The sequence below is a fragment of the Neltuma alba genome, unplaced genomic scaffold, assembly GCF_004799145.2.
Source record: "Neltuma alba isolate B1F8T4 unplaced genomic scaffold, ASM479914v2 tig00004278_pilon, whole genome shotgun sequence".
In the NCBI taxonomy this organism is placed as follows: domain Eukaryota; kingdom Viridiplantae; phylum Streptophyta; class Magnoliopsida; order Fabales; family Fabaceae; genus Neltuma; species Neltuma alba.
In genome coordinates, this window is record NW_021633635.1 from 42,188 (window position 1) to 55,729 (window position 13,542).

General features: G+C 34.0%; 2 protein-coding genes across 3 annotated transcripts; both read right to left on the reverse strand.

Annotated features, from left to right (window-relative positions):
* Nucleotides 1-68: 68 nt before the first annotated feature.
* On the reverse strand, nt 69-3,302 carry LOC114744164 (protein NUCLEAR FUSION DEFECTIVE 4-like). Of its 2 annotated transcripts, XM_028932351.1 has the most exons (3): nt 2,550-3,302; nt 701-1,928; nt 69-219 (listed from the first exon to the last, which is right to left on the reverse strand). In XM_028932351.1, the coding sequence occupies exons 1-2, from the start codon at nt 3,033-3,035 to the stop codon at nt 735-737; spliced, it is 1,680 nt and encodes a 559-aa protein (XP_028788184.1). In that variant the 5' UTR covers nt 3,036-3,302; the 3' UTR covers nt 69-219; nt 701-734. The 2 variants fall into 2 exon arrangements, with proteins under 2 accessions (XP_028788184.1, XP_028788183.1); XM_028932350.1 differs by lacking the exon at nt 69-219 and having other exon boundaries at nt 476-1,928; nt 2,550-3,301.
* Nucleotides 3,303-10,231: 6,929 nt separating this feature from the next.
* LOC114744171 (LOB domain-containing protein 27-like) lies at nt 10,232-11,246 on the reverse strand. The gene is made up of 2 exons (XM_028932356.1): nt 10,459-11,246; nt 10,232-10,334 (listed from the first exon to the last, which is right to left on the reverse strand). The coding sequence occupies exons 1-2, from the start codon at nt 11,244-11,246 to the stop codon at nt 10,232-10,234; spliced, it is 891 nt and encodes a 296-aa protein (XP_028788189.1).
* Nucleotides 11,247-13,542: the final 2,296 nt, after the last annotated feature.

Genomic DNA, 13,542 nt, shown 5'->3' on the forward strand with positions numbered 1-13,542 from the left:
TTTTTTTAAGATGTGATCTCACCATCCCTCTCCCTGCTTCGGCTTCCCCACACTTCCCCCTCAACTTTCTCATGCTCCATTCAGTTTCTGTTCTCTGCCCCCTCCATTGTGGTTGTTTCTCCCTTCTGCCTCTGTTTCTCCCTCCCTTCTTCTCCGTTTCTGCACCTCTCTCCCCCATAAGTTCTCTCTGTTTCTATCTCTTTTCCCTTGAATCATTCCTGCTTGCATTTGAACAAGTGTGTGACATCAGATGGTGTTCAAATCTAGTTAATTCTCTTCTTAAGCTTGTTGTACTCCTTTTACATTTCAAAAATATTATGCTTTTTCATTTTACAAACCCCTGGTTGTATAACAGTCATCTTAAGCACAGTACTAACTACTAACTGATTGGCTAAGAATGATTTTTTTTTTTTTAAGTACAAACTATCTTCCCCTTGAATAGGAAGGCAAAGTAAGACAAGAAAGAGATGCAGAATAACAAAGCCAACTCAAAATCCATGCTCACTAATCAAAGACAAGACAGTGGTCGATGAACATCTAAAACTGACAAACAAACGACTTGTCTTCTTTTTATTTGATAACATCACAAATGTAATACATAGAACACACATCTCATTTCAGTCTAACAGACAAACCCCTAGAAGATTACAGCACATTTCTGCATTTAGGAAAGACACGAGAGTGATTTTCTCAGCCTCTACCTGATTCTCAAATGCTGGCAAATACATTCTTAGTTATTTTGAAGAATGTCGTAACCTTCTGAGAACAACTAGCTCATAGAATCTTCTAGTCCGGAAATATAGAGCCAGACCAACCAAAAAGGTAATAAAAGTCACAGCTGCCAGGATCAGAAAAGATGACATGAAACAGTGGATGCCAAAGCATGAGTTATCTTCCGTACTGGCATGCTTGTCGTAAATATATCCAACAACCCTCACCGAGAGTATATAAGATCCAAGCGGACTTGCCGCAGCAATGGTATTAAAAATGGTACCCATGTGCTTTACACCAAATATTTCGGAAGTGATTGTGGGCATCAATGACCAATTTGCACCATAACAGATGCCCACAAGGACCGGACCCAAATATAAATTTCCTCGGAATCCAGAAGCTATGATTAAATGTCCAAGAATCATAACTCCCAGAGTTGCTGCCATTAACAAGGGCCTTGGCCAACCTTTTCTGTGCATGATATAATCCGAAACATAGCCTCCTCCAAAACGGCCCAGAAAATTCCACATGCTCCACAATGACACCAAATTATTGATCTCAACAATACTGTAGCCAAGAGATTGCCCTATTTGGCTCATGTTGTTTATCGTTGCCAATCCAGAGCCCAACCCAGATATCATTGTTATAAACAACATCCAAAATTCAACAGTGCACATGGCACGCAAGAGGTTCTTTTCTTCTTCACCAGGAAGCATATCATCTGAAGTTGACTGTAACCGCCTCTCATCACTAGGTAGCTCCTGATATTCCATATTATCCCCTGCTGGCAGATGACTGGAGGATGTAATTAACTTAGGGATGTTTGTTAAAGGAGGACATCTCTCAAGTGAGCAGTTTTGCAAAAACCTCCGCGAGTCCTCCCAATGGGCTTTGGTAGCAATTCCAAAGGGTGATGCTAGTAGAACAATCAGGATTACAAAAGTGAAAATACGTGCCCAAGACGGAAATATGAGGATGTTTTGTAAAACTATAATCAACATGAGATAAGCAACAATAGTCAGGGTAACAACAAAGAAACCATTGAATTGCCTCTCGTAATCACCATCATGCGCTTCATAAATCCTCACTAAAAACATTAACGATAGGCAGATGAATGTAGGTAGGCAAGCAAGCATCAGGAGGTAGGTGGTTGGGTCGCCGTCACAAAAAGTGTGATACATTTGGATCAGGATAGCTCCACTAAGTCCCAGAAATCCCTGGTTAAAGAAAAAAGGCATAATATTTTTCTCAGGATTACACTAAGTAAATAGCATATGGCAAAACTTAAGGGCTTCGTGAAGTTTCTGTAATGCATGTTATCAAAAGAAGCACAACCGTTCAGGAACTTAGGCATGCATTGAATCATCAAACTACGCCTCCATCAAAAGTGACTAAGGGAGGAAAGAAAAAGGTGATATTCACCCGATAAGCAGTACATCAAGAAATATGATTAGAGACATTAGTTTTCTGTCATCGTAATGGGAAGATAAGTGAGATGCCAGTTGAGCTTAGGATTTGGGTAGTAGATGAACTTGCTAGCTAAAACGAAACAGAGCATGTTAAAGCAGAACTTGTTAACGTGCAGTAAATTTAACTAAAGAAATTGCAGAGAATCATTTGAGATAGAAGAAGCAGGTAACAATTTCGTCAGAAGGGGATTTGACAAGTCTGTAAAGGTTTATTATATATATTCAAGCGATATCATCTAAAGTTCTAAACTGCGTTCCACTTGACAATAGCCAAAGACAGCAGCAATTCAACAACGACCAGTCCGCAATGAGCCCAGAAAACTCAAATTAATAATCTCAAAATATCAAGAAGAAGGGAAGAAAAAAAACCTTCATGATGCCCACGATAGTGCCGCTATACTCGGGGAAATTGCGCAAGCCTGTGACCACATTCGTTGTGTTCAAGAAAGTCTGGCCATTAGAACCCAACCAAGCGAAGAAGCACATAACAGCCACGGGTGGCCGACCGATCAAACCGACAACCGCCGCCCAGAGGAAGATGAAACCAACAAAACACTGAATGGCGCCGGCCGCATGCACCACCCACGGACCACCCAACGATCTCCATTTCGATTTCGAATGGGAAGCTCGAGGGGGACCGTACGGTGTGACGGCGGAGAACAACAAGCCGGAGAGGATGCCAAAGTTAGCGCCGATATCTTTGAAAACAGAGACGGTGTCGAGTGTGGATTGGTCATAGCCCTGAGTGGATTTGAGAACAGGAGAGTAGATGCTGAAGGTATAGGATGCACCACAGCTCCATTGAATCCATATGCTAGCAGCAGCAGCCACCCATCGATTGGTCAACCACTCCATTTTTTATTGCTTCGATGGATTTGTGGAGATTTTGAAGGTCGGTGGTCAACCAAAAATCTTTGAATTTCCTTGCTGACGCTGTTGGTGTGGAATTTTGATGGAAAATTTCGGGTATATATAGAATTTGGGGCGTCCACTTATCCAGGAGTTAATGGAATTCGTCCCCAACTTGGCCATCCCAATCATGTAGCGCCGTCGAACTCCGCCGGGGTTTATCAACAGCGGGGTCGTGCGATGATCACGAATGATTCACCTTCCGGCGCTGGGCCCCATCTGGGCAAGTTAATTCATTTCCAATGCCAACATCTTCAATGATTGCCACAAATATTTTAAAGTTTAAACTGGAATTGCCCAGTATTGCACGGATATATGGTTTTTGGCTTTTTGCCTAAACGCACCCACAGCGACACAAAATGCAATGACAAGGAAAATTGTGAGCAAAGTACACTTATTACCCTTTATTTTATCTTAATTACAAAAATCCCAAATCTCCCCTAAAATCAATAGAAGTGTACGAGTGCTAATACACACTAGTACATTGCTTTTCCTTTTAAAATTCAATTTTCATCTAGCTAATCATTAATTGATTATTAAATTTAGGGGTGAGCAAGCTATCCACTACCTGCACGATCTGCCCACTACTCATATTTTTTAAGCCGTTTAAACCGTTCATTAAGAGCCCGAAACGAACAAACCTAAACAGGTTATATGGAATATGGATAGGTAAGAGGTAAAAGCATGGCTGCCCCTGTCCACCTATTTACACATAATTTTTTTTAATTTTTGTTTATTTCTATCTAGTTTATGATCAAATATATTAGTAATGTAGCAAAAGATGAAATGAAGGTGCAGGTATATTACCCTCCTTCAGTTAATCAGTAACCAATATAATTTAATTCTTATTAGAGATGCATTAAGAATAAATTAGGTGACTTCAAGTTAAAATTTATCTCAAGAGTTCATAAATGCAAGTCTATTGCATATTTCCAAAACTCATCCAAACAATTTCATTTATAAATTAGAAAACATATTATTTGGATTTTCTGAGAAGTATTTTCCTCAACTTTTCAATACACATCATATTACATTTGTGCCGAAAACACTGGCTCAAATTAATCAAGAGACAGAACTTCTTGATGGAAAACTTTACGTGTACGGATCCTTTGCCATCATGGTTAATGATTATTATTGCTTGAGTATTTTCCTTATTATTTTCCTGTTTAATATGATTATCATTATGAGAATACCTAGATTCTCTGCTAGTTCTTGTTTGTTGTAATACTGTCTAACAGGGGGGAAAAAAGCTTCAATTAAACAAGCTAGTCAGGAACCCATGAAAACTCGTTTATTTAAGGGAAACTCATTTGTAATAGGCTTAAATAGGCTCTGTATAAGTACAGGCTATCCTTACCCATTTGATCTTAAATGAGTGGACTGCGGGCATACTGTTGAGCTACCCAACCCGCCTATTGCATTGCCCTATTAAGTTACATATTCTGAATCAATACACTCCTCTTTACCATAAATGTTATTTAAGAATTATTTACAACACAAAAAATAATGTAATGCATGTATTATTAAAATTGTTAGTCATATTTTTAAAATTTTTACCTATGCAAACTTATTTATTTAATTTTTCCAAATTTTAATTTATAAGCTGGCTAAAATAATATTTTAAATACACATGTAAAAAAAACTATTCATCTACAAGTTTATTGGATAAAAATGGACCAATATCATTTTTTTAAAAAATCATTAATTTTAAATTTCAAAAACCAAAATCAAAATAAGTTCAATTTAAAAAAAATTAAAATGAGATCAAATTTAAAAATTTCAAGATAATATTAATAATTTTAAATATCAGCATTAACTAAAGAATTTCTGTCTCGTTGACACCAAAAGGGGGAAGAAAGAGCTGAGAAGTGTAAATATTCATGGAAGATTTAGGCTGAAAGATCAATAACGGTCATTCAAAAAAGAAGCAATAGCCAATAATATCTTCTTTTACCCCTTGCTTGGATTGAAAGAAAATTATGGAGGAAAGAAAACTAGAGAGAAAAGTATAAGGAGAAACAAGTTTTCTCTTGTTTGGATAGGGAAGAAAATGTGAGAGGAAGGAAAAGTAGAAGAGAAAATAAAGCGGTCTCATGCCTCATTTTCTCTCCCAATTTTCTCTCCATACATGGAGAGATTTGGGAAGGAAAACAAGATTTCCATAACTGCCCCTCCTCTCTCTTTCTCTCTATATTTAATTTTCTTCTATTATATTTAAAAATTTATTCACTTTTTATTTTTTATCTTAAAACAATATTTTTATTAAATAATCTGGTTTTAAAATATAATAATCTGAAAATATATATAAACCAAATAATTTGATTTTAAATTATTTGATAATACTAATCTTAGTATAATTTTTCTATTACAATATTTAATTTAATTTAATTTTAAATTATGATATATTTTGATAAGAATATTTTAGTCATTTAAATATTTGCTAACTTTTTTTCTCTCTATTTTCTCTCATCCATCCAAATAAGATGATAACAACTTTCCTCTATTTTTTTCTTCTCTTTATTTTTTTTACTCTTATTTTTTTTTCTTCTCAACTTTTCTTTCTATCTTGGCAGAGTCTTAAAGAAAGATGCCATTTTTTATTTTTCTCGTTCTTCTCCCACCCAACGTATCCTCTTGGAGTCTTGGGATTAGTTTGAGGCACAGATGAGAGAGGAAGAGGATTGAAGGCCATGCCGAATTCGGTAAAATTGTCGGAAATAGAAACTAGGCAGGCAGCAGCAGCAGCAGCAAAATTGTAAGAAAGGACTTGGAGGCATTCACGTGACATCAGAATCTCAATCAGACATTCATTCATTTCTGCCTCAACAATTATTCTCTCTCACTCTCAATCTCGCCCATCTTTTCCCGGCGTCCATCATCGCATCTATGCCCTCCATTATTTGTTCTTGTTATTATTTTCTACCTGCCCCTTCCTCCTGACCCATCTTCACTTATTTTGCCCCCCTCATTATTTCTTCTCCATGTATACTAGCAATGCACATGTATATTTGCCACAATTTTTTTTTCTAAAGTATAGGTATCTTCCTATTGAAAACAATCTCATTTGTCACAAATTAAATTAATCTTTTTTTCTTCCTAAGCACATACCTTTTCATATTGGAGTCAATCATATTCAAAGTATTGTGAACATTAAATATAGATACTTTTTCTAACAAAAGATTTGAATGTTGGCTCGTCATGTCATAAGATATTGATTCCTTCTTATAGACTCAACTCTGTTGATAATAGGATTAATCTAGTTAAGTGGACATGTTTTCATTATTTTGCACAAAATTAAAAGACAATAAATCTTTGCATATGTCTGCATCTTCATTCTATAAACTTTCATGAGAACTCGGTCATGTCTAATGCACCGTTAGACATTAAATGCAAGCATGTCAAGAATTTAAACGTTGATTTATCATATAATAAGAACTGACTTTTTTCACTAAATTCAATTTAAGGAGTGTTTGGGATCACGTTTGGAGGCCTAAACGTGCATCCCAAACGAAGAAGTAACAGAGATGTTGAAAAATTATGTTTGGATTCACGTTTTGTGTATCTAACTTCTGTCACTGAAACGAACTTATGCAATAGGCTCAAAGAAACTGTTTTTACTCAATCTGACTTCTGTAAAAATCAAATTAAAAAAAATTATTTCTGTCACTACTATCTCAAACTGGAGCTGGGAATCAGGGCCGGCCCTCCAAGGCTGGAGTTTCAAAAATACCTTAATTTGCTAGGCCCGGCCCTTAAGCCACAGGGCTCAGGGCCGGCCCGCGGGCTTTTGGCTCGTTTGAAAAAAAAATACTATTTTTTATATTTATCATAACTTTTATAAAAAAATAAAAATAAACCAATGAAATTATTAAAAAAAGACATAAATATGAATAAAATTAAGTCACAAATATAAAATATCATCATATATAAATATCCATCAACATCCAAGAATATCTAAAAAATCAATTAACAAGATAACAACATGCAAAAGTTTTATCTATAGTGCAATTGTGTAATAAATAAACACTATCATTAATCTTTTGAAACTTCATCATCACTATAATTAATTACTCTTCTTCATAAGTATGCTTTTCTTTCATAACAAAAATATTAAATTTTTCTTCTTTATAGAATTTTACTTTTAAATTGTACAATCTAGTTCTTATTTTACTTTAATGTGAGAAACATTGTTGTTGAAACTCATGAATTTCTAATTCAAATTATAGAATCACAAGTTATATAAGTATAAAAATACTCTATTATCAAATATATATATATAGTTTAAAAATATCAACGCATATAATATAAATCAAATCATTATTAAAGTCCAAATTAACACATTTTTTAAAAATTTAATTGGATAAATTATTACCTAACACTAAATTTAATTTTAAAATGATAATAATAACTAAATATTTAAAATATTATTAACAATGTAAAAAATTGATAATATTAGAATTATATAAAAAAATTTAAAAAACAAAAAAAAATAAAAAGGCTTATTTCCCATTTGAAGGAAAAAATATCAAGCCCGACCCTTATAATTTCAGGGCCTAAATGGACCAGCCCGATGGGCTCGGCCCGTTTTCCCGGCTCCATCTCAAACACACTCTTGGTAAAACAACAAGAGTTGGTCCAGTTGGTAAGGAGTCGACTCATAACCCACAAGGTCGTGAGTTCGAATCCCGCTGCCGATGTGAGGACCTTGTTGGTGGCGATCTGTCAGTACCTCTGTAAGCGCTCTTTGAGCCTGGAGCCATACCCTGGCCCTGGTGAGCCCCCGGGACCCAACTCACCTAAACTTTTTTGTATCAAAAAAAAAAAAAGATCACCGGGTGGCTGCGAAATGGATAAACAACGGGCCTCGTTGCTTCTACATGTGGGCTTGTAAACGCCCGTTTGTAACATGTTTCGCTGAGAAACCAAACATGCTGCTTTTTGTTTTCAGGGTTAAAAACATGTTGCCTTTAAGAGTTTTTAGAATTTTAGAAAGTAGTAAACACATTCCAAGGTTGGCCCAAAAAAAAAACTTAGCAAAAAAAATAAATAAATTCCAAGACTTGGTTCATTAGACGTCTCAACTCTTAAAAAGTTGGGTCTTTACCAATTCTTATAAAGACCCACCAATTCAGAACAGTTGTTTCCCCACAATTTTTTCGGCAGACTCGACCCAAATCCTTCCCCTTCCTGTATTTTTCCTCAGCAAATTAACAACAGTATTAAGAATCTTAAGTAAGAAAACTAAATACAGAGGAACATAAAAAATTGAATTTTTGTTAACTAATTTTACAAGTTCGTTTTTTTTTTTTTGTAGAAAGCTTTAGTGATGTGCAAGTATCTTCCATGTTCCCTCTCTGGTGCAACGTGTGCAAGCAAATTTCAAGGTGTGCAAAAAAAAAAAAAAAGGCTTCCAGCATGATACGCAACTATTTTTGTGTTCGTATTTAACGAGTTTTTAGGACAAAATTGTAACATTATTAGTAAAAATTCCATTTTACACATAAATTTCAAAATATGCATTTACATTTTCAAGAAAAAAAAATGGTTTATCAAGTCATACACAGCATTGGGTTATCCTTTTTTTTTCACAGCATAAGTGCAACTTTTCATGAAAAAATTTCATTTTTTTTCCAATCTTATTTCACCACGGGCAAGTTTACAGTTTTATTGAAAAAAACAAATTCCCATTTTAAGTCAAACTTTATTTCTGCAATGGATTTGGGTCCTTAAATCGATTTCACGGAGCGTCAATAAACTTTTTAACGAGAGATTTTGCTAAAAAAAAAAATCAATTGTAAAACTGCACTTATTCTGAAACGTATTTAAGAGTGAGACTTTTTATGAACAGAAGGAAGTACGTCTTCTTTATCAAGACGAAGTTAGTGAAAATCGGTGAGGTCTCAAAAATGAAAACCGGATGTTTCATAGGGAAAGTAAAAGACGTCTAAATTTCTTGAAATTTGTTTTGATAATATATATAAAATATTAACCTGTCTCTCAAATGCATAATTTTTGTAAACTATCCTTGTTAATTACGCAAATCAAGATATATATATATATATATATCAAAAGGAAAATTTACAGTACAAATTATTAAAGAAAATACCCTAGCAAAATCGGCCAACTAATACACATAGTTTACAAATAACTAAATTAATTTTTTAATCTTCATGAATTATCTATGGAGTTCTTATATTTAGAACAATTATACTCAGTTACTTTTGTGACATTAATGAAAATTGTCAGAATTAGTTAAACATAAATTTTTTAAAATTTTCAAAATTATCCTTTAAAGTTATTTAGCATAGTTCATGGATGTAGAGGGAGTGGAAATGAATAAACAAGGGCACTTTTTGAATTGAGTCACAAATGTTTCTGTAAAATTTGTAAGGAATCTTGTATTAAGCACCAAAAGTTAGGGTTTTATGAACAAAATCAGAAGGAGTATATATACACAGACATATCTATCCATCATCAGCATGCAAAATCAATAGAATATATATTTTCTAAAGCAGATAATGCACTTGGGTTGGCACTTAATCTTATATTTAGGATCACGAGCTGGTAAAACAACCTGTGAAAATTTAGTCATGAAATCTTAGAGACATTATATAAATGTTTGCATTTAGATAGGCAAATTATCAAACGCTAATTTTAGTATACCTGGTGGGATAGTTTTGAGGAATATAAGGGGTTCTCAAGAAATGTTTCAAACCTTCTGCTAGATCAAGTCCCCCACTTCCTCTTTCTTTCTGAGCAAGCACATTTCTTCTCAAATGATTTATTTTCTTCCTGTAACCTGTTATCAGTCATAACACTTGAAATGATCTTAAATTCAATAGATTGATTTGTGTAAACTATCTGCATTTAGTCACAAAAACATATCAGAATCAGACACCAAACAGATTTATTGAATTTTGAGGCCAAAGTACGTTGTCCCATGAACATCAAATTGCTGTTATATTTATGTATGGAACATGCCCTCGCATTGTGATGGACGATGGATAGATTTTCTTACTTTATAAACTGACAAGTGAAAGGTTTAAAATTAAAAACTCAACAATAAACAAAAAGATCAATATTTGTATTTCTATTTATCCTGGGGAAAGAATTGGGTTGGGGACTGTCGCCTCATTAATTGATCAGCTGACACTGGTAAGACTAAAGCATGCAGCAGCATTCTTCAATTCATTCTCAGCAACATGTTCGGTGCACTTTGGCGTATCTTTCAACGATTCTTCAGAACTGCAGGCAGATATGCACAGAATCAAATGTGATCATTAATTTGTTTCAGATTTTTACAATCCCAATATGCAAAAGACTGACATTAGTCTCTGATGTAAAAAGAAGGTTATCAACATATGTGTACCTTGACTCATAAGCCTCCTGAGAATAAACGTATGATTGTCTATCATCAATAGTATCAAAAAATGGATGCATCTCATCATAATCTTCAACAACTTCTCCTTCTTGAATGACTAGTGGCTGCTGTGAGGCATCCAATTGAGACTGCATTGCCATGGAACTACTACTGTTATCACCATATGGTTGCTCAACCCACAAATGACTGGGGACGCTATCCTTGTGATCAATGTAAAGGGAATTATTATAAGCCTCATTATTGCTATTTGAGAAAGAATGTTGCTGCTGCTGAGAGATAGGCAAAGATGCAGCCACTTTATTGTTGTAATCTTGCGGTTGAAGCATGTGATCAAGCAGTTGGAGGCCATTAGAACAGGGTGTCATGCCCAACTCTAGTTGAGAAGCCACATGATCCTCAGGAAGATGATGATCAAGATGTTGCTGGTAATGCTGCCTGCAAATCTCAAGCTGCTGATGAACAGCATGTAGCTCCTCTTCCACCCGCCATATCTGGTAACGGAGCCTGCAAATTTCCTCCCAGCAACCATGAACAGGGTACTTGTCCCTTATATTTGCTTGGAAAATGATGGAATCCATGGCTATTTTCTTCCGGGCAGGATCCAATTTCTTTAACATCTTTTTAATATTGCTCACTCCAAATAGCTTGTGCACATTCTGAAACATCTTGGGTTGATCTGCTGGGAAATATGGGGCAAGAAGACATTCAGATGTGCACTTTCTTCTCTGGAATTTACAAGCTGCACAAGCCTGGGTTGTGCCACCCTTAAGGGTCATATTTCCACCACATTCAAATAATTCTCAATGAATCCCGCGGATTGATGAAGCAACCAAAGAATGATGAAGGCAGATATTTGGGAAAGAGAGGATGAAGAGGGAGGAAAGGGATTGAAGGGAGTGAGAAAGGAAGCATTTTGATGTGAAAAGAGGGAGCTGATGTTAATATGCGGATCTGCTGGGTAAGGGAAAGACTGAGTAAAAGACCAGAAAGAAGAGAGAGAGCGAAATGCTTGGGGGTTGGTTCTTTATGTGTTGAGAATGTGTGATAGTCCTTTTCACGGTTGCTGTATACTGTGGCCTCTTTTTGTGCAACGTGGTTTTGTCACATTGCTTTTCAAATTTTTGACACGTAATGTTGCTGCCTGTTCCTTTGGTGCAAAACATGGCAACATCGTTTGGGTTAAAATGTATCTTATTTCTCAGGCCTAATTTTGCTCCTAATCTTTTAATAGTACAATTCTGCTTTTGATCTTATTTCTCAAATGTAATTTTATTTTTAATCTTTTTTTCTCGGATGCAATTTTGCCTATGATCTTTAGGTGCAATTTTGCCCCTCAGGGGTAAAATGGCATAAAAAAAGAGAGATCAAAGTCAAAATTGCATTACTAAAAAAATTATGGGCAAAATTGCATCTAAAAAGTAAGATTGGAGTTAAAATTACACCTTAACCCACATTGTTTTGAAGTATTAGTTTTTTTTTTCTTTTTCCTTTTTAACCAAGGACTACCTCATTTTCTCAATGTAAAATCTAGTCAATTAATTTAAGTAGATTAAAAAATTATTTAAATTAGTTATTTGTAATAAATATATGTTGTCTTTCCTAAAATACTCTTGTTAGTTTTGTGTATTAGCTAGAACTACCATTTGATGAAATATTTAACATGTACAACTACTACAAAGATTATCTTTAAAAAAATATAATAGATAAAGTAAATTGAAGTCTTACATTTATAATTAAATTAAATATTAAATTAGTTTTTATATTAAGAATTGGTGATACTACCTCCGGTCCTTAATATAAGACCCTATTTAACTTTTATTTTTGTTCTAAATATAAGACCCCAATTCACTTTGTCTCTCATATTTATACATTTTTTTCCAAAGTAGCTCTTCTAACAATTATCATTCTAGTCAATACACTTGATTAGTAAGGATATTTTAGAAAAGACAACACCTATTTAGGACAACTAACTAACTCAGCTTACTTCTTTAATCTCCTCAAATTAGTCAACTGGATCTTATCATTAAGACTGGAGGTAGTACTATAATATAATATAATGATGGGTGAACACACACAGTAGTATACAAATAAATCCTGTTTCTTCCACATGGAATAATCTGTGTTTGGTTCATGGATTGGGTTTGTTTCGTTGTTTCTTAGGCTACAGAATCAGCGAATGGATCAAATACTTGTACCTTATTTGCAGGTGCTTCCACATTAGATGCCAAGGAAATGCATTTGAGAGAAACAGAAGCATTTCTATGTTTTTGGGATAAATCAAAGACCTTAAGAAGTTTCTATAGTTGGAACAAAAGGAGAGATCAAGTATTTACAAATATATCAACTTTTTGTCTTTACAACAACAGCAAGCATATGCATGGATGTAGACCAAATCAATTACAATATATTAGTTCATATCTTTAGTATAAGACCAGTTAATTTATTTTAGGAGAATAAAAAAACTATTAAATTACTTAATTATACTATATATTACATTATCTTTCTAAAATACTTACGTGAATTATTAGATTATATAACAATTTATAAGTGAAGCAAATTAATTTGAATAAAAAAAATACATATAAAAATTTTAAAGTAATTTTGTAATTTTCTTAATCTTTTCAAATTAGTTAATTAGAGCTTACACTAAAAACAAGATGTAGTGTATATATTACCTCCGGTCCTTAATATAATACCTTATTTGACTTTTATCCTAATTCTAAATATGAGACCCTAATCTACTTTGTATCTCATATTTATACATTTTTTTTAAAGTGGTCCTTCTAACAATAATAGTTCTAGCTAATACTATTGATTAGCAAGGATATTTTAGAAAAGATAACACTTATTTAAGACAAATAATTAACTCAACTTACTTTCTTAATATCCTCAAATTAGTCAACTAGCTCTTATAATTAGGACCAGAGGTAGTATATAGTACTACCTCTGGTCCTTAATATAAGACCTTGTTTGACTTTTATTTTGGTCTTAAATATAAGATCCCAATCCATTTTGTTTCTCATATTTATATATTTTTTAAGATAATCCTCCTAACAATAGTAGTTATAGCTA

Coding starts and splice junctions, on each gene's coding strand:
- LOC114744164 (XM_028932351.1), bottom strand. CDS start 3,035: ATGGAGTGGTTGACCAATCGATGGGTGGCTGCTGCTGCTAGCATATGG. Junction 1,929..2,549: donor CTATCGTGGGCATCATGAAG/GTTTTTTTTCTT, acceptor TTCTTTAACCAG/GGATTTCTGGGACTTAGTGG.
- LOC114744171 (XM_028932356.1), bottom strand. CDS start 11,246: ATGACCCTTAAGGGTGGCACAACCCAGGCTTGTGCAGCTTGTAAATTC. Junction 10,335..10,458: donor CAGGAGGCTTATGAGTCAAG/GTACACATATGT, acceptor ATCTGCCTGCAG/TTCTGAAGAATCGTTGAAAG.